This window comes from Callospermophilus lateralis, chromosome 14 (assembly GCF_048772815.1).
Source record: "Callospermophilus lateralis isolate mCalLat2 chromosome 14, mCalLat2.hap1, whole genome shotgun sequence".
Classification (NCBI taxonomy): domain Eukaryota; kingdom Metazoa; phylum Chordata; class Mammalia; order Rodentia; family Sciuridae; genus Callospermophilus; species Callospermophilus lateralis.
In genome coordinates, this window is record NC_135318.1 from 101,187,525 (window position 1) to 101,209,293 (window position 21,769).

The 21,769-nt window shown below is 42.0% G+C and overlaps 1 protein-coding gene across 1 annotated transcript; it reads right to left on the minus strand.

Annotated features, from left to right (window-relative positions):
• Window positions 1-880: 880 nt before the first annotated feature.
• Slc67a2 (solute carrier family 67 member 2) lies at window positions 881-21,527 on the minus strand. The gene is made up of 6 exons (XM_076832839.2): window positions 21,345-21,527; window positions 17,497-17,584; window positions 16,380-16,423; window positions 11,865-11,994; window positions 9,092-9,301; window positions 881-5,169 (listed from the first exon to the last, which is right to left on the minus strand). The coding sequence occupies exons 1-6, from the start codon at window positions 21,489-21,491 to the stop codon at window positions 4,379-4,381; spliced, it is 1,410 nt and encodes a 469-aa protein (XP_076688954.1). The 5' UTR covers window positions 21,492-21,527; the 3' UTR covers window positions 881-4,378.
• Between the last annotated feature and the right edge of the window lie 242 nt (window positions 21,528-21,769).

Sequence of the window (21,769 nt, forward strand, 5' to 3'; positions counted from 1 at the left end):
AAACAAAAAAAGTCATAAACAGGTTGCTAAGATCTACAGTAAGAACAAATCTTCTGTGAAATTGTGAAGAAGGAAGAAGAAATGCCTGCTACTTTTGCTGATGTAGCTCCGTCATGGCTACCATGCATGATAAGTGCTTAGTTTAGATGGAATAATATTAAACTTACATATGTTTAGGAAAAAAAAACAGGACATACAGTGTTCAGTACTAACCATGGTTTTAGGCATCTTCTGGGGTCTTGAGATGAATGTTAAGGCCTGAAGTGATTTTTTTTATAAGCCTGAAGGAAGGGTATATCCTATCTATGTTGTAAATTGCAAACATTAATAAATATTTTAACTATTTTTCCCTCCAGAGTATGCTTTGCAAAAAAGGATTTTATTCCTCAAGATGTAATATACTGTTAATCAAGATTGACAAAAATATAATTCTTTGTTCAAACCAGATCCTTACAGTGCCCTTTTATGCTCTGTAAGTTATTAGTACTAATTAGCATTCCCCCATAACAGCTGTAATTATCTTCTCCCCTCAAGGAAAAACAGGAACTGTTTCAAAGTATGTCTTTTCAAAGAATAAGAACCATTTTTTACAATATATTGAACAAGGAAAGCCAGTTTTATTATTTTTTTCATAGAAAGCTATCTATAAAATGTGTGGTGAATTTAGAGATTTATTTGGGTAAAAGCAGAGATCCAAAGTAAAAAATGTTTTAAAATATGCATTATATATCTGCTTCATTAGAAACAAATGCTACCTCAAATTACCCTACTTAATAGCCATCAGTATACATTTCAGATTACATATATTATTTCATATTACCATAGGGTTGTAAAAGCCCAAGTCTTATTACTGTTAAGCTGTGTTTTAGCATACTGGAGATTAGATTTTTCAAGCACTTTGGGACCCTGAATTTTAAATAAAAATATAATCAGGATACAACAATGACTTCTAAAAATACAATTTATTATGATCAATAGTGTTTAATTACAATTTTAAAGGGATTTTATTGGCAAAATTATATAACTGGCATGTTCTTCAGGAAAAGAGAATTGGGCCTAACTGAAAGATTTTTCAATTTATTACCCTGTTTTAAGAAGAGTTGCATCATCATAGATTTGGAGTCACTCATTTCAAAAACTTCTTAAAAGCATGTTGAAGTTAGCTTGGGAGGAACTGGGTGTGAAGAATCGCCCTGATGAGGTTTTTACTGCGTTTTCCAAATGAGCAGCTGTTTTCTGAATGAAGCTGCCCAAACTCCTGAAATATTCCCAAGCCTGGCCTGACTCTCACTCCTGGTAAGTTTCTAAATCTTTCATAAAAGTGTCCTCAGGAAAAGATGCCAGACAGTCTTTTAAACATCTCCAGTGTTCCAGAGAACAAGTTCCTATAAATGCCCACGCATGTTCTCTGCAGGTTAATGGAGACTCAACCACCAGCCTCTTTAACTTTGCCTAGGGCTCTGCCCAGACCAGACACTTGGGCGGCATCAGAGCACCACCTGGAATGGCCCTGAGGGCCCTCCTGCCCAGGAATCTGGTTCCCACAGTCTAGGGCATGCAGCCAGGCCAGAGAACCAGCGGTTTCAACCCCTTCTTTGGGCTCCAGGCATGACTCTTGCACACTTTCTTGTCTAGGCCACCCAAGGCAACAAGAACACCCTGCTCCTTTTTTTCTTTTCCTTTTCTAACCATGGCTTGAATCAGAGCTTGAACCCAGGTGTGCGTAACCCCTGAGCCACATCCCCAGGCTTTTGTGTGTGTGTGTGTGTGTGTGTGTGTGTGTGTGTGTGTGTGTGTTTTATTTAGAGACAGGGTCTTGCTGAGTTGCTTAGGGCCTCCCTCACAAAGTTGCTAAGGCTAGCTTTGAACTCACGATCCTCCTGCCTCAGCCTCCCAAGATGCTGGGATTATAGCACCCGGCTTCCTGTCTCTCACTAGGCCATGTCTACTGGAACTCCAAGCTCCAAGCCATGCTCCGCAGCATAACGTTGGAAAGGTCTCTGCTTCCTTCATAAACACCCAGGCAAGTTCAATATCTCTATGATTCCATAGAAAATTATTAAGTTGAACCACAGAAAAATATTTTCGACTTAGAAAAAAACAATTTCTTGTGACCCAAACTGATATTTTAAAGAGGATTATGGAAGTTACCCAAGAAAATTTAAACAACATGAATGTTAGTTGAACAGATTTAATTTCCCTGAGATTCACATTCCGTAAACAATATAAAAAGTATTCATTACACCAGTGGTTTTCAAATTTTACTGTGCAAACAAATCAGCTAGGTATCTTGTCAAAATGGTCCCTAGGAGGTCTGTGCTGGGACCTAAGCATCTTCATGTCTAATAAACTCCCAGAGATGATGAGGCAGCCAATTTCCGGACTACACTTTGAACAACAAGGTGCTAGACTATGTAAGAGGAACTGGGAGGAAATATTTTCTAGGGGGGAAAAAATGAGCTTAACAAAAACTCAAATCACCAGCGGAGAATAACATTTCTCTATTCTGTAGAGTAAGATCAATCTTTGGTTTTCAATATTTTCATGTATCTGATTAGTTATAAAGCCTCATTAAGTTTTAGGTTTTGTTCAACTTCAAAATAAAGTGCTAAAATTTAAATAATTAAAAAATAAATGGCTGTATTTAAGAGCTTTTAAGAAACTCACATTTCTGAGAATGAAGAAAAGCTAGTCTTTTGGAGGAAATCCTTGTGAATTACACTTCATTACAAACCCTTATTATTTATTGTCCCATTAGTCTAATCTCCATGACATTTAGTATGCTCCTTAAGGGGAAGGACATTTCATATATATTTTGGTCTCAAAAGCACTTAGCTCTTGTGTTACCATTTTAACACCTAATGAAAAGTTATTTTTCTTGAAGCCAGGTAAGAGAAAGGACAATCTTCAAACTAAAACATATTTTCAATTGTTATAAATATTTAGGGTCACGCCATTCAAGATTTCTGAAACTATGGAAAATATTTTTCCAGTTTACAATCAATAAATATTCAAGTTATGAAAAATTAGTGTATTAACATATTGTTAAGTTAAAAATAATATCCTAGCGGACTATCTAAAAGGATTAAAAGGAATGTGAACTTTGGCAGTATGAAGAAAAGTGGGCCCCCCCACGTGATTTTTATTAGGAACCAATGTAACTGCACTGGGTAGCCTGCCCACCGCATGCCTTTCCTGCAAGTGTGCTCAGTTCTTGCCCAGGGCCCCTTTCCTGACCCCTTGAATGATGCTAACTAATAGCAGTTTAGAGAGGGCCCAGGTAAAGACACACCGGAACACTTCCCTGTAGGTCAACAGGCTCTTCCTGGGAATAGAACTGAACTGAAATACAGGAAATGATTTTTAATACAAACCCCATGGAATCAAGTTCCTCCAATATGGCATGACACCTGGCCCTTACTCTGCATGAGACATTCATCTTAAAATGCATTCATGTACTTTGATCTCACCGCCTAGCAGCACCAGAATGACATAATGTGACTGGGACACAGGCTTCTAGGAGCAGATTGTCATGGCTGAAGTCCAGGGGGATTTAGTCCCAATGAAGACAGGGAGCAGGTTGAAGAACCAGTTCCTCCTATCATAGCGTACACTTGCTGTCAGGTGGGAGGAGTGTAACACATGGTGATTAGTTTTAACAGTCGAAACTTAATTAGCCATTGATAAAACATCCGGGTCTCAGGCAGTATGTCTCAGTGTGATCCTCCATCTAACTGCATGAGACCTCACCAATGGCATTTAAGACTCTGCAGATTTCTCAGTCTCATAGAGCCACAGAGTCTGTCCAGGGGTAAGGTCAGCATCTGGGTTTTAATCAACTCTGAGGAAGTGAAAGGCTGGTTTTAATAAAGCAGCTTCTTCAACCTCTAGGATTTGGACAGCAGCAAAGCTCCCCCTTAGCTTATGGAATTTACCAGGAAGCCCGTGTTCCAGGTGGTCTGCATGTGACTGTAGGCTGTCGCTGCACTGCTCAGTGAGGAGAAGACTGTGGTTTCCTCACTTTATCACTCACTATGTTCTGTTCTTCTACCATCATTTCCTTCTCTTGAGCTGGTAGTTTTTAGCTCAGGGGAAATTCAACCTCATGGACCCAGATGAGGAGAGGTAACCTCTGCATAGGGCCCCCAGGCAAAGGATCCCTCCAATCTTAACTCTCCTGCCTTCCATTGTGACTTCTGTTTGACTCAGGCACAGCTGCACAGCCCGGGGCCCATCTGGGAGCACAAAACCAGAGCCACCCACCAGGAAATAAGCTTCACTCCCACACCAGCCACCCTCTCTGAAGAGCCCTTATTTTATGGCCTTTGTCCCTGATTCACAGACCCCACTTTGCTTCTTCGTGTTGTCCAAATCCACCCTAGTCACGTTTTAATTTACCACTTCTACCACCTCCAGCACGAGATTTGTTTAGTGACATTATGAAAATAGCCACCAAGGCTAAAGCTGCCCCCAGAATGGGGGGACCACAAGGGCTGACCTCCTGGGCCACCCCTGAGAGGAGAGGGGCGATGATGCGGCCCACGGCTGTCACCGACTGCCCCATGCCAATGAGGGTGCCGCTGGCCTGGGCCCCGCCCATGGTCAGCTGGAGGTCTGTGATGCATGTCCTGCCGATGCTGGTGGAGAAGGACAGGAGCGTGGAGGAGAGGACGACCACACCCATGGTGTGGGCGGTGGAGTAGAGCAGCAGCAGGGTGCAGGTGAGCGCGCTGGAGTGCAGCAGCACCGCATGGGAGTTGTGCTTGTACAGCCGCAGGATGGGCCCCAGGGCAAAGCCGGCCAGTGTCCCCAGGGCGCTGCTGTAACTGATGAGGTAGCCCGTGGTCTTGGGCCGCACCCCAAAGCGCTCCTCCAGGGCCAAGACAAAGTTGCTATAGTACAGCATGACAGCCACCGCCATCAACAAGCGCACGAGGAATATGTCCCACATTTCGGAGAATATCAGGCTCCTCATGTCCCGCAAGGCCCACGTGACTTCTTCCCAGGGCCACCGAGCAGTCTCTTTACTCTCTGAGGCCCCAGGAGTGGGGGCTGCTTCCGGCACTTCATAGTCTGTCTCTCCCGGCAGCACAGGCTTCCTGCCCAATCTCAGGCCATTCTTTGTACCACTGAGTTTTGCTTCACTCCAAGGAAACAGCCAAACGAGACCTGTTCAAAGGGCACAAGACCTGTTAGCACAAACCCAAAGCACTGAGTTCCTACTCAGTGGCCTACTTCGTGGCCCACCCCTGGGCAAACAGCTTCAGAAACAAGACAATACACACTGTCCAGTTCCCCTCCTCCCCAACTGCACGTTTCCCCACTGCAGCTGTGTGAATCCTCACCCTCAGGGCATGCTGCTGAGCCAGGGGCTGCGTGGTTGAGAAGCAAAGTTCATAAATTTAATCTTAATCCTCCTAAGAATACTTACAAAACTACCACTTTTTTTCTCCTTGGGGGTATAAGCAATTATAGTGATAGGTTATGAATCTGCACTTTCACTTGCAGTTTGTCCACCATTCTCACAGCTCCCCTGTGATGAGGGGATTCTAGAAACAGGCTCCTCACCTTCCACAAACCCCACCAAAGCTATACCATGAAACATCCACTTTCTCCCAAGCTCAAATATTGCATCATTTAATATCTAAACTCACAAATTTAAATTTATATTTAAACTCTTAACTTTCTTAACTAAGGGTGGGAGGGGTGCAGAGGGGCATGGGGGCAGAAAAGATGGTGGAATGAGGTGGACATGTGAGACTTCGTGTATGGTGTGACCAGAGAAATGAAAAGTTGTGCTGCAATGTACAGTGAATCAAAATGCATTCTGCCATCATGTATACCTAATTAAAATAAATAAACTAATTTAAAAAAACCTTTCTGAATCCCTGTCTATCATGTAGCCACATGCCCACATATCTGTCATCCATCCACTTTATCCATCCATCTGAACATGCAATACTTACGGAGTGCTTCTTAAGTGCTAAGCCCTGTGCTTGTTAATATATTAACATAGCTGGATGCAGAATATAAAATCCCTGTCCTCAAAGAACTGAAGCCTCCAAAACAGTTCACACAAGTAAACAAGCAATTAGATTGAAATGTAAAGGTCATGTTGCGGGGAGGCTCAGTCTGCTGTGTACAGTGACAAATCAGTCTTGGCGTAGGTATAGGGAGACAGCTTGGCAGTACAGCCCAAGTCAGGGCCTCTGTGTGGTATCATAGGTCACACCTGCAAAAACTCAAGGGCTGCCATTCTCACAGAACACACTGCAGTTCTGACCACCATTAAGATAATCCTGCCCCTGCCATCAGGACTAGTGGGTGCAGATGCCAGAGTGTGGGTTCTTAACCAGAACAGAAGACATGGGGTACAAACACAAGAAAGGGTTTCTCGGGAAAAGTGGCAGATCTGAGCCAGGACGTGAGAAGCAGAGTAAAAGGGCTGAGCCAAACAACTAAAGTCACATGGGCAGGTGTGTCAGCCAGCTTTTCATTGTTGTGACCAAAATATCAGACAAAATTTTTAGAGGAGAAAAAGGTTATCTGGGGCTCATGGTTTCAGAGGTTTCAGTCCATGATGGGAACACTCCGTAGCTCTGGTGCTGAGGTGAGATGAGGCAGAACATCATGGTACAACAGCACAGCAGAGGAAGGCTGCTCAGCTCATGGGCACCCAGAAGCAAAAAGAGGTCAAAGTGTCAGGACAAGATATATCCCCCACAGGCACATCCCCAGTGACCTGCCACACTCTACCTACAGTTTCCACCCAGTATGACACTCAAATTATCACACATCATATAGATTAATCTACCTGTTAGGGCACAGCCTTCATAATCTAATCATTTTGCCTCTAAATATTCCTGCATTAACACATGAACTTTTATTTATTTATTTATTTATTTATTGCAAGACACCTTATATACAAATCATAATTGCAGGAAAAGACTGCAAAACTAGAATGACAAAACAGCAGTGAATCATGTTTACTGCACTGGATGGGCAGAGCCCTCTGTGAGACTATCTGCTGTCTCGCCCAGTCCTTCTCCCACTCCTCTGCTGAACCCTTCATCAGCCCAGGCTAAATGTGGGAAAAGTAAATCCCTATTGCTTTAAGCCACAGTGGTTGGGAACACCTGCAACTGAATGAATTCCTAACTGACCCATATCCATTCCCAGGCTTTAATTAGGACAAAATATTAACACTATCAATGGAAAATCTAAACTAGAACTCCATAATCATTTTTTGTTTATATGCTGACTCTGGGCTTTGAATAATATCACATTCACAAACTGGCCCCACTACTGATCGTGTATTTGAAGTCATTTTATCCAAATTTACCCAATCAGGCCTGCCCCCTGGCTGAGGTCATAGGTCAAGTTCCTGGCAGAAAACCATACATGATTCCTATGAGTACTAAGAGATTTAACTTCTGAACTTTACTTCCTGAATCTGATAGTTTAACCCAACATGGTTATCATTCAACATCATGCCCTGAGTGAGAAGATTCAGAAAGTTCTAGTAAAGTAGAATCTGAGTAAATACAATGTTTATGTGGCTGTTTATCCAAGGATTGGCTACAGCCCAGTCTTTTAGCAAAGATGGTGAAAGATGCTTTAGGCCACAAGCTCTGCAGCCAAGGACCACCCAGTCTGTGTCTAGCTTTGGATTTATTAAATGTTACTGAACATCTGCCATACGTCTGGTCCACCCTGTGTGGGGCAGCAGCAGTAAGCAGATCTGACAAAATAGCTGGCCTTGTGCAGTGTGTTAGCCAGAGGTGTGTGTTTGGGGGAGGGCGGTGGTGGGAGGAGGGAGAACAAATACAACACAAGCAGAACAATTTAATAAGAGAAGTGCTACAAAGAAAGCGCTATAAAGAAAACTGAGCTCTTTCAGGCAAAATGATTGGGAAGACCTAAGGCAGCAAATGTTTGAGACCTGAATAATGGTGGGAAGAGAAAGCCAGTAATATATGGGAAGAACATGGCAGGTAGGGCCAGGCACCAGCATATAGTGCTCTTCCCTGAAAGCCAGCCTGGTCAGCGTGAGGAGGACCAGGAACAGTGGCCAGTGCTCAGAGGAGGTGCAGCCATGCAGGCTGCGTGAGGCAGCGCACTACCATGATGGACAGAAAGCCACAGTGGGGAAGGACTGAGGCAGGGATGGGGTACTCTTTCCTTTTTAAAAAAATACCATAATCTTATTAAATTTTTAATAAATTAGTTTAAAAATGTTTTCATTTAAACCACAACTAAGAGAGTATGCATCACACAGAAGAATGAAACTGAACACTTACCTTACACTATACACAAAAATAAACTCAAAACAGATTCAAGACCAACATAATCCTGAAATTATAAAACTCTGTGAGGAAAAAGAAGGAAAAAAGCTTCTTAAAATCAGCCTTAGTAAGATTTCTTGGATATGACACAAAAAGCACAAGAAACAAAAGAATAAATAGAGAGCTATGACAATATCAAACCCAAAAGCTTCTGCACAGGCAAAGGAAATAGACAAGAAAGTAAAAAGGCACGACCATGGCATGGACATGAGGTTTGCAAATCCAATATCCAGTAGAGGAGTGATATCTAAAACATGCAAAGTGCTCCCACAACTCAACAGCAAAAACAAACACCAAACCAAAACAAACCAAACAAAAAACCTGCTGAAAAAATGGGCAAAAGCAAAAAACTTGTACAGATATTTCTTTATAAAGAATGGCCAATAGGTACATGAAATATGTTCAACATCACTAAAGATCAGGGAAGTGCAAAACCAAACCACAAAAAAAGGTTACCTCATTTCTGTTAAGAGGGTTATTTAAAAAAAAAAAAAAAAAAAGAAAGAAAGAAAAAAAAAAAAGATAGCAAGGATTTGAAGAAAAGGGTCGTACATACTACTGGTGAGAATGTAAACTGGTGTAACCATCACAAACAATGATTCGGAAGTTCTTCAAAATGACTTTAATTTTTAAACAAGTCTGCCTATTCCAACCAAAAACAAATTTTAGGAGATAAAAGTAGGTAGACATGCAAAGTCCATACGCATGAGTAATCAGTATAATCTTGTGCTTAGCCATCAACTTACCAGCATTGAGAAGGAAGACAGAAAAACAGATGAGGGCTGTAAGATAGAATCCACCATCTAACTCCGTGAGATATCCCCCGACCATGGGGCCCAGGATGAAGCCCACGCCGGAGGCTGTATTGAACTGTCCCAGTACAAGTGGCCGTTCTTTCTCTGCAACCAGATCAGAAAGCAGAGCCCTGGAGATGGAGAGGGTGTGTTTAAAAATACCTGCAAGAGGACAAGAAACATGCTCTGTAACTTCTTCCAGACCCAAGGGATCTCCCTTGTGGTCCTGCACTTCATTTCTGTCCCAGATGGAGTCCTGACCTCTACTTGCTTTGAATCTATAAGATCTACAGGTCCCAGCCCACAATAACTGTACTGCTGGGTTGGCGTCATGACCATGGTAGGTCACCATGTCTGGCAGCAAGCCCCTGAGCCCTCAGCTTCCCTGACTCCTGTCATGACATCCCAGCTTTTCTAGTTCTATGTTATCCATCTGCATATCCATATGGCGGCTTTCATGTAAAGCTATGGTTCTTTATTCATGTACTTACTGAATAAATATTACTGCAAGCCTACTATATGTCCAGCACTGATCCTGACCCTGAGGATAAAGCCATGGACCAAAGCCAGGAGAAAAAATATAAAAGCTATTCTTACAGTTCCGGAGCCTTGGTTTCCACTGGAGGGAACACAGAGTACACACTGGAAGGTGTAAAGGGCCATGGGCAGGAGCAGAGCAGGGAAGAGGACAGGGCAGAAGCAGAAAAATGGTGCACGTTCATCCACCCAATTCCAGCTGATTTCCACTAGCTAGAGTCATGGATTTGTTGACCAAACTACCTGAGAGCCGTGAGTTGATTCTGTACCTGCACAGTTCTGAGGATGTATTTGACTCTATGTCCTCAGACACCCCCACGTGTTGAACACACACACACTCGTGGACATACAGTGGCTGTCAGTCTGTGGATCACGCATGGCTACCAGCAGGTCAGCCCGAATCGCTTCTAACTGTGAGGTGACATGATGGCTTCTGATGAACTCCCCACAGGCAGCCTAATGGATCTGGGCCCAGATCTGCCTCAGAATTAGAGAGTGCATCTGCTGGACACTCAATGTCTTCTGGAAACAAACTTATAAGTCCCCTGTAGAAATTGGGCAGGTTAAGTCTTTCTACACTTGTTTTCTTAAATGTAAGGAAGGGCTAGGATGGAAAATGATTCCCAAGAGGTTTTATAAGAATTCTGTGATTTAAAAAAAAAATTATATCAATGTCAGGTTCACTTTACACATAGGAGGGAAGAGTACTACAGAACAACCCCAAGGAAGGTTCTCTAGTCTTTTACAGGCTGAGAGGGGAAAACCAGGTATCCATTTCAGGCACATTCAAAGTCAGTGACTCACTATTAGGATACAAATCCTCAACAGACGACATAGTAGTACCCTGGTGAAACCCTCCAGGGCTCCCTCCCATCCATGATCACCAAACGGTGTGGCAGTCACATGGGCCCTTAAGAAGAAATCTTTATGTATAGCTTTACTTGTTTGCAAAGATCGTGATGTCCATATAATAGAGCTATCAACACTTAACCAGGTTCATTTCATGCTAAAGGAAAAAACATTTTAATCTTCCTTATAAATCTCTACCCATTTTGTAACAAATCCCGGTTCTCCTCCAACTTCCTCCTCAGCTTCTTTAGCTATGAGCAGCTCGTACCAGTGAGTGGGCAAAGGGAGCATGCTGTGAGAAGCCACACGGCCAGCACTTCAAGTACACAGTACATCAGCGCCAGATGCACATGGACAAGCCATCAGTGGAAGTTTGTGTGTGCTGGGAGGGGTTTGTTAGGATTGTTCACCATGTTTGAGCTGAAACCTCAAGCACTTTTTTACAGTAAATGAAAAAACTGTGAATTTTAGAGTGTGAACTCAATAGACTTTTAGACTAAAGATGTGTGTTCCAGAAATGGTGTGAAAATTCCAAGTGAGATGATCATAAGCTAAATGTTTAATGCCTCATCTGATGCTCTGCTCCTTTGGGGTGTTAATTTAGACAAAGCAGTTTGACTGAATATGGGCAGACTTCCAGTCATCAAGACCTGGGGACCAGAGTAGCAAAGACTGTCAGTGCTCTCACAGGTACAGGATGAAATAAACACTGAAATTCCAGTCTCTGGATGCTCCAGGAGAGAATAAGGACTTCCATAGTAACTATCACCCACCAGACACCAGCTGCATTTATGGATGGTGTTTCTTAGACAAAATATTTCAACGAATGCACAAACTAAAAGCTATTTCAAAATGTTAGAAATAGTCAAGACCAATCCAGAAACAAAAAGACAACCCATGAGCTGTTACATCACAATCATAGCCTTATTCCCCAACAACCTCCAGATTTCCAGGAGTCTGCAGGAAACAGACTGAGGTAAATTTCCTGACTCCATTTGAAGTCAGAAAACCCAATTATAAAACTAGAAGCTCACTGAGAGAGGAAGTCATCAAAGCACTGGCCAAAGACATTTTGCACATTCTTACTGACTGTTGAGAAGACCCCAGGAAGCGGGCAGGTCAGGTGTAGTAGCACAGTGGTTCACAGACTCTGAGGGGCTCTGGGATCTGTCACAAGATTGAAGCTAAGTACTCAATAATCAGCAGCTGCGAGTGATAGGGTTATTATTATCATTGCTGTTATCAAGGCCCTTTCTTTAGGTGAGCTCTAATCAAAGTGACAGGCTTTATGTACAGAGATTTATTCTGAATGAAGACACACTCATGGCCCAGCACTTACCTACAGGGACCCTAGCCAGGGCAAACAGGAAGACATTGGTGGCCATCCCAAGGAGGAGATAACCCAGGGCGCTGAGCAGAATGCACACCAGCAAGGAGGACCGTCTTCCCACCACATCACTCCAGCAACCCTGAGGAAAGCAAGAAAAGACCCACAGTAACGATCACCACTGTGACAATGCCCAGGACAGCGTGACCCTGGTTTGAGGGCCTCAGATGTTCAGGTCTGCTACGCAATTGGCCAGGTTAAGTTATTTCCTCTGGCCCTCCCATGAGGGTAGTGGAAAAATATAATATATATCTATCTATCCTTGTGGATTTTATAGGATATATTTTTATATATCCACAAGGGATGGATATTGGGAATCAAACCCAGGGACTCTTTATCACTGAGCTAAAAAGTAAAGAAATATACTTTTCTTTATCTAAAAATTGAAGCCTGATGATCTGATAACTGAGAATTATCTGAAGAAAGGGTGAAACATCATTTACAAAGCCACATTTTTAAAATATGCAATTAAACTCCTCAGAGATAGTTGTCCATCGTCTAAAAATTTACAATATACTGAAAAACAAAATGAAGAACAGAAATCTACATGATCCCAAATCTATGTATGGTATATTTCTTTTACGAAAATGGTCTGTAGAACTCTATTTTGTAACTTACTTTTTTTGTTATTTGGACATCATTGCATGGCATTAAAAATCTGCCACTGTCACCATCTGAAGGGGTGGAAATTGGGAATTGAACCCAGGGGCTCTTTATCAATGAGCTATATCTCCAGCCCTTTTTATTTTTATTGTTCTAAATTTTGAGACAGTGTCTTATTAAGTTGCTTAGGGCCTCTTAAGTCTTTAAAGCTGGCCTTAAATTTGTGAACCTCCCCCCCTCAGCCTTCCAAGTCACTGGGACTACATGTTCTCATTTTTAATCATATTCCACATCCCACTATGTACCTATGTTTACTTAACTAATCTACTCTTTGTTAGACTTTTGGTTCTTTTCAATTTGTCAGCAAAATAAATAATGCTACAAGAGGCACCTCATAGCAAACATCCCTGAAAATGTTCTTAGAATAAGTTCCAGCACTGGAATTGTTAGGTTAAAAGATAGGCATATTTTCAGGTATCTGACATACACTGACAAATTACTTCCTTGAAAGATCAATATCCCACATTGGTTTGCGTGTCTCTATTCCCCATGTTCCAACATTGTATACTGTCAATGAAAAAAATTTGCAAATTTGTTAAGTGGCATCTTTTCCCTTTTATTTTACCTTTTTCCTGGAGATGAGATGAACTGTGTATGGGTACCATCTGCATTTTCTCCTGAGAACCTAGCACTGAGTGTGTTTGCATCTCACATCCACCTCAGAGTCCTGCCAGGTACGGGCTCCCCATTGTGCCATTCTTTATGTAAGGACACTTGCTGAGACCACAGGGAGGACCAGGAGGAGGCCTGCCCAGTAGGGAACTAGAAGGCTGGTGGTAACCAGCTGGACCTCCCAGTGCCTCTGCGGGAGGAAAGCAGAGCCCATGGGGAACAGGAGCTGAGAGGCAGACAAGGAGGTACTAAGCAAGCGGAGGCCAGCAAGAAAGAAACAGGCACAGGCACAGAGAGGCTGCCTCAAGTCCTGCTGCTCCCTGGGGCGGATCATAGGTGGAAAGAGAGCAGCAAGGTAAGTGGGGCTCCAGGCCACCTTTCTAGCTCATCTTTACTTGAATAGTCTCTGTTCCTCAGCAACACACCCAGCTAAAAGAACAACCCTCACTTGCAAGCAGACAGCCCTGGCTTATGAAGATGCAACTGGATGTTTCCAGGCAAGGCTCTGAGAAAGTTCTTCAGAGGTGGCTAGTTGGCCTTTTGTTCTTTCCTCATTCCCTTCTTCCTGCTCAGACACTTTCCACCATGAGGGAGGCTGAGCAGCCACTCAACGATGGTAGAAGAGGATGATAGCGGGGGTCTGGGCCTTTGAACTGGATGCTCAGATTGGGGCACTGAGCTTCACTTTTTGTCTTCACACCGTGGAAAGTGCTCTGCTACTAGCAGACAGACATAGCCTGACAAATAACACCCCGTAAACCACTGCACTGACCCATTTTATACACCAAGGTTCGGGGTGAAGTTCTGTTTGAAGGAAAACTGCCTTAAAATAAAATTTGCCAAATACTGTGATAGCAATGGAGCATCATCTGAGATGGGTCAAGGACTGGATTGCTGGGCCTGTGAAGCTCCCCGGATGAGCCTTGCGTCTTGAGCAATACACAGGTCTTCATCAGTCCTGCCTAGGAGGTGAATGAGACTGCATCAGCCCCCTCTGATAAACACAGGACCTCAGCTTGCCTCTCTTGGCCAGAAGCCAGCCACAACTGCTGATTCCCTTTCCCCATTTTTATTTATGTGCTTATCTTTAAGGATCTAAAAGATCTCACTGCACAAGTATATAACCTGTCCTAAAATTTCTCTATGAAACATTCTGAGGGCAGATCCTCCAAATATGCCATCCTTTTACAAGTGCCATCAATCTTCACCCCAACATACATTTCAATGGATTTAGAAATTTCCCCGTCCCTTCTGATTGTGGATCATTGGCTTCCTGAATTCAGGAGAAATCTGAACTTTTGATTCAGGTTCTCTGGCATCCTTGCAGCTAACATTGCACTGGTATAACCTGGTGATGGGCCGCAGGACCAAGTTATCTGGGTTCAATTCTGAATTTTGGACATATTAATTACTTTCTCTAAGAATAAATTTCTTCATTTATAAAAAAAGGAATAAATTCTACCTCAGATAATTTTCCCCTCTCCACACTATGTGCTTAATAAAAAATGATCACTAAAGACCAACAATGACCCTCCAAGTTGGTTATTATGAACATTAAACAATGTTCTCAGAACAGGACTTGATACATTTATATATAACACATATACAATTACGTATATATAAAATTTAATAAATGCTAGTCATAAAATATGTACTATAAAAGTATTGGTTAAAAAAGAAATTTTAATTAGGTGTTTCTCTGACAAATTTTTAAGAAAAGTTTTCATTAAATTCTAGCTATATGTGAAGAGTGCTTTGTAGCTATATGTGTAAGTGCTTTGTAAAACAATCGACTTGAATTGACCTTGGGCAGGGTCATAGTTAGCAGTAAAAACTCACATTCACAAAATGCTAAGCATGTGTCAAGTCCTCCAATAAGTGCTAGAGACAAAAGTCAAACAATTACAACCAGTCTTTATCTCCAGGGAGTCAGAGTGCACCAGGACAGAGGTGAGAGACATGCACCTTGGCCTCATGCTGGAATAGACACACATAACCAAAACTTTGGGAGGTGTTTACTAAGATATAGCCCAAATTCCACTGTCACAAGAGTATGAAAGGTGACATTCTGACTGATAAGTAAGTGCCTGCCTAATTTCAGTCATCTATTTCTATATCACTAAGGCAATGGCAGGTGACATCAGGACGTTAGGAGCCTTGAGTCTGGTGGATGATTCAAATTATTTAAATTCTAATGAGTCTTAATTTTCAATATAAAATGAAGATACCAACTACTTTGCTGGGTTGTTAAAAAATTTAAATGATAATAAAACTACGATTGTTACACAGTTAAATGAAGAAAAAATTTCCATCAAAAGCAAAGATCAATAAGGGAGTAGCTGTTATTTAAAATTTCATCATGGAATCCAACTGAATTTTTTTTAAAAAAATACATATATATATACATATACATATATATATATGTATATAAACGTATGTATATTAAAAACTCAAGGAAACAACTACTGGGATACATAAATGCAGAATATCTTTATCTTTCCTCTAAACATGTGAACATCAGGCCAGCTATTCAGACCAGTCACTGATGATCAATCCATGAGACTAAACTGATCATTCTATGGATCACTGGACCATGAGGTCCCAAGATCAGAGTGGCCACAGTAGAATCTACCAGGGAGAGAGAAGGGGAAGTCTCTGAATTTCAAATTATTGACTGGTCAAAAGCAGAGTGACAGGATTGCCTCTGGATCATTCCACACACGTGGGCAGATTAAAACCAACCAACCACTCCAAATGGCTTCTGTCTATTCACTTAAGTCTTGTAATAATAAGACTCTTAGTTCAACTTAAACAGCCCCAAACAGAATCCTAGAAATCCAAACAGATTAAACGTAACAATAAAAATTGACAATACTTTTGTTTACATTTTTTTTCAGTAAAAATGTAGCAGGGAATTATAGAAAAAGCAGATTACAATCTCATCCCAGATCTACCACTGACCCAGTGTGTCTCCCACAACAAGCCACCTGAGCCCTTTAGTTCTGCGCCTTCTCACAGGCCAAATAAAAAGAATGCATAACGAACGGATCCTACTTGATCTAACAACACCGCAAATTGCAACCATCTGCAAACCTACTTTTGTAAACCTTAAGCACTCAATCTAAGATGGATGACCCTTAGAAGCGTACAACTATGATCTTGAGATGAGCTGCCAGTTGGAAGATAACTTACCACCAATGTGCTAGAAAAGAGTTGCAAAATGCCATAGGAGGAACCTACAAAACAAAAAACAAATAAGAACATAAGCAAAATTCCCTAGATCTGGCCCAGAAATAATTTAATGGAGTAACAATTTCAGAGAAATGAACAGAAAAGCATAAGGACTGTTTTTAGTAAAGGAGATTGCCCCATATAGTTTTCTTAGTTGGAAAAAGACAATGACATTAGTTTTAGTATAAGGCTTTTAGGATAAAATTGAGAAAAGCAGAAGAGAGAATATAGACAGGGGCTGACTTCAAAAACCCTGAAAGACAGTACGTCTGTATGTGAGACGTACAGAGGTTCTTTTTTTGGGGGGGTTTTGTTTTAAACTCCATTATCATGTTACTTGTTCCTTCTGCTTTTCCTAAAAATCTTCATAAGTCTAGGTGGTCCAATATAATTCAAAGTGTGTTTCTCAAAGAAAATACCAATCATGGTATGGATCAGGATTTTAATAAAGGTTATTTACAAAACTCTCTCACAACATTTGCTCTTCTAGCTTGTGAATGCTTAAGTGCTGTTGGTCTTAAGGATTTTTTTGTTCATCAGCATAGTCCTAAACCCTGCTAAGTTCTGCCTCTTTCATTAATCAATCACTTCTGGATAGAATTTTTACATTGCACAGGCAGAGAAACCCCATCTAAGAAGTACTGGTGGTACTGCAGAGAGGTTGCAACTGATTTACCAAGGCTCACCCAAGCCCATCCCCACAGATGTGACTTCTGTAGACTCTCTCTGATCTCTCAAATGAGATTATAGGCTCCTCTAGGCAAGAGTTCATCTCTATCCTTTAACAGAGACAGATCCCTAGACAGGTTATACCAGTATGCTGGTTGCACCAGTGGTGGTATGGGATATGGGGTCAGCACTCCAACTTCAAAGTCATTCTAAAAATGGGTACTCCAGGAAAAGATGAATTATGTTTGCTTCAGAATTATAGTTTAAATATTCAGAAAATTCATTTTCTCTCATTTCTCATTTACCTTGTTTGGATTCTATCTGGCTGTAAGACTGAGATGTTTTCAGGTACTAAGTTCAGAGGATTTCAAATCCAGTGCTCTGTAAATGAGCACCAGTAACCACCCACCTACTATCCCAGCTACCGCAGGACTTGCTCCAAGGGACTTGACATGAAGGCTCAATAAAGGAACAACCATGCTGACACCAAATAAATCCTAAGAAAGAAACAGATTGAAGTCAGTATTGAAATCTACCAGTTTTTTAAGTGTTGATCCTAAATTATAAACAGATTTTAAAAATAAAACTAACATCTAAACTTCTAAGCATTCAAGAAATCAAAGCTTCCACAGTATGCCATATTAATCAGCTGAAGTTAGGAAGAAATCCTAATAAAACGTGTTATAACAGCTGTCAGGTATAAAGACCTGGGTTACCCTGACCTAGGATTGATTTTTAACTTCACCTTGTTTGTAGTTGACCCTTAACATTCAAGGAGGATGTGTAACAGAATTTTCTCAAATAAAACAAAAACAACAAGCAAATGAAAAACCCACAATGTTCTATGGAAGATGAAGGAAAGGAGGGAGGGATGCTTCGTATTTATTGGTGAAGCAGCGCTTGATTAAAAATAAGAATGTACTTGTGCAGGTAGAAAAAGCAGCAAATATGCTAGAACCTGCAGTTTATCTTCATAAGGTAACTCGTGAAAAGAAATTCTCAGGATAGCAGGAAGGAGAGAGAAGCATAGTGGGAAGGGTGATGTTTTGCAGTCAAGTCACAAAAAGTGCATGGGTGGATGGGTCGGAGAGTCAGCTTTCAATTCCAGCTGGGGCCCTCCGTGAACCTGTGCCCTAGAAACGCTACTTACTGCTACCACACTCCAGTGCTCTCTTCTGTGAAGAATGGATCTAATGCCTGTCTGGTAAAACCACCATGAGTATTAAGTGGCACAATGGCTGAAGAAGGTCTGACACACAAGAGAGGTCCAAATCCATGTCCTTTCTTGAGTTCTGAGGACAAGTATGTCCTTGCTGGGCATTTGGAGTTACTAGGAAGATTTAATTTTCCTTTAAGTTTTGCTCTCATTTCATTTGGTTACCTTCTACAACTGGCTTAGGGGAAGAATAACAATGCATACATCATACTTTTTATAAAGCCTGAATTCCCTTTTCTACAAACCTGGTTAAATTGAAAGAATATGCATACACACAAAAATATTTTGTTTAGGCCCAGAGCTAATATTGGAGCTTCTGGTAGCTGTGCATTCACATATGAATGTCCATATATACTTCAAGGTTCTATTTCATGGTTACATCTTTAGATAGCCATATACCAAATAACTAGTATTCTTAGCTCATAAATGTATACTTCCAAAACTATGGCTTATCAAGTCAATTTTATGATTACTTAAACTTTCTTTTAAAGGCTGCATCAATTTCTTTGGGGCTTTTCTATCAGTTCTGTCTCATCAGTTTTCTGATATTTCTATCTCTTTCTATCATGCTGGATCAACCAGCTACTGAGCATTCTGGATCTTTCAGAAAAAGATACTCAATTGCCCAATAAGATTTTTTTTTTCCCAGAAAGTGTCCCAGTATTGTGTCATTTAATATTCAAATGGTTAAAGATGGGAGAGAAATATTTATGTCATAGGCCAATATCAATGGAAGGTAAATATGAAAATACAGATTCAGAAGCAATAGCTGATGCTTAGTATTGTTTTAGTACTATGTGAGTCTGAAAAAGGCTATCTTTTCCCAAGGAGCCTGGCTGCTGGCTCTTTCAGGAAATCCTATTCTAAATCTGTTATCTCCCTTACTATAGAAGACAAGTCCTCTCTTCTTCTGAATCCATAGCTTCCCAAACCACCATCTTTGAAGGTACATTGCATTTGGCAACTGATCATATGCTTGTAATCGTTTATAAGAAAGTCAGGTCAGATGGGGTCACCTAAGCCTTTCACTGAACATGAATATCTCTCAATGAAAACTGATGAATACATTAAAAAAATTTGGCACCTTTTTCAAGGTAGGAACTCCTTCCTATTTCTTTGTTGGTGGACTACCACATCAAAAGTGAATTCCCACTTGCTAAAAGCTAATGAAACAGTAGATATCTCACCAGGGTTCTGGAGGAAAGACAGGATTAAAATCATATATCTTAACATCTTAGATTCCTAACCAACAAGGCCTATCAGGTCATCTTAGTTTTCTTTTTAAAATAAGTTAAAACATGAAAGTACAGGTAAGAGCTAAAATAGAACATTCTGACATATATTTCTAATCTTGTTCCCTTTGTCTCCAATCAGAAACCATTTTTTTTTTTCCAGGAGTCTTAGGCATCCTTACATATCTAAACATACCAAGAATAATAATTTGTATAGGATTATTCCTTAATGTACCTAGCAAAGGAGCATTAGAGCCTTCAAAGATAGACAAAGCTGCATATATTTTAATTGTTTACAACATTTTCCACCAAAAAGAGAAAAAAAAAACTCTCTCTACTCTTGGTTTTCAGGAAATCTTGCATTTTCCCCTGAAGATATTAGGCATCTATTGATTTTTTTTTCAAAACATCATTAAAATCACAAAATTTTACATCATGCTTTCTAGATTATACTCACCATCACAAATAATATGGAAAATATATGAGAGGCTGTGAATATAGCAATCCATATTGGAAGGCTGAGCAGCATGAATGATCTTTGAAATGATTTGTTGTACTGTAAAGCTCAAATAACTATTGTGAATTCTAGGTAATGTTAGTTTCCAAAACCTTTTGAAAAACAAATCTGGATTCTGCAAGGGAGGGCTCAAATTTTCTTTCCATTTGGCAAAAGTGGTCCAGTAGGGCCATAGTTGCTGGAAGTCCACATCACTTCTCAGAGGGTGGATGGCTTCACTAGTTTTGAATTCTGAGCATCTAGACTGAAATTAGGAAAAACACCTGCATCTTAAGATTGAATCAAGAAAAAGATGAAAGGAAGAAGGGAGCGGGGCAGAAGGAGTGCCAGGCTCTGATGTCAAAGGCATGGAGCCTGAGGACAGGACAGGACAGGACAGGCACAGGGTCTGCAATATTGACTGGAAACTGAGAGATCTCCCTTGTATACAGTAAGTCAGACTTGAAAGGGGTTGGGGGGTGAGGAAGTGGATCAGGGTCACTGCAGTTATAGTGGTTGGGCACTACCAAAGAAAGCTTATTGGTAAGATTTTTAAGTTCTTTGGTGGCAGGAACTCCATATTACAATACTGGAGTTCCATGGCACCTACCACATGGCACATGTTCAAAAATTCCACAATACTAAATTAATGGATTTACCCTACCACATCCTAGGTTCTCCAAGTTTTCAAATCCACTGGGGAAATGACTATTTCTGGCCCCAACCTGCGAGCGGGAGCAGGCGCGCACACACACATCATAATGAGAGGAAACCTGTGTTGTGCAATACATAGACGTTTTGTCCAAAGGAAGACGTGTAAGGGTTCACGTGATTTGCATTTTCAAACATCAAGTCAACGGGGAGCCCGAAAGAAAATGAGCCTGATTCAGTCCAGGTGGGATCATCAACAGACTTTCCCTACCCCTGGCCTTTCCCCAGGTAGCTCTCAGACTTGAACCTGCCGGAGTATTTAACCCCCAGGGTCACCCTCGAGAGCGGCTAGATCAATAAGGCACACCTGAGGCTAGTTCTGGGGCTCTTAAAACGGCAGAGGAGGTCAAGGGCGCCCAGGACTGGGTCCAACTGAAAGCAGGGAGGACAGTAGGCTGTGTGGCCAGATGCAGAGGGACGTGAGTGACGAGTGGCAGGGACAATTGAGGTTTGAGAGGTAGGCAGGCAACTGAACAAGCCGAAGGCAGGACCGCATCCCTGGCTGAGCTTTGCAAATCCCCGGAGCCTGAACAAAACATAGCCTCGCTGAGTCCCAAGCCCCAGACCAAGCCTACCTGGCCCCCAGCCCGGTTCGCACTCACCAGGAATCCCACCAGGTAGAGGCAGAGCAGGAAGCGGCGGGCTCGGACGTCGCCGGGGCCCGGAGGCCCCACCTTTGTCCCGGTCCTCGGCTCGGGCGGGGGCTCCCGGGTCGCCGAGGCCAGGCCCCGGCGACCCCCCAGCTCCATAGGAGCGCAGGCTGCGAGTGCTGACGCCGCAGCCGCCGCCTGGCCCCGCCCCCGACGCGCCGACCCCGCCCCAGGCGGAAGTGGGCAGCGCGCCTGCGCACGACAGTGGAGCCCTGGGGGCTCCGTGGCTGGAGGCTTGTCACCCAGCGGGTAGGGGTCCCGGGCTGGTCGAGAAATGGCGTGCCTCAGCGGGTTAGTTTTGTGTGGATTACGAGAGTGCTGTGTTTCCTCTGCTGCCCTGTCCCTGAAAAATGGGAGGGAATTTCATGATTCTTATG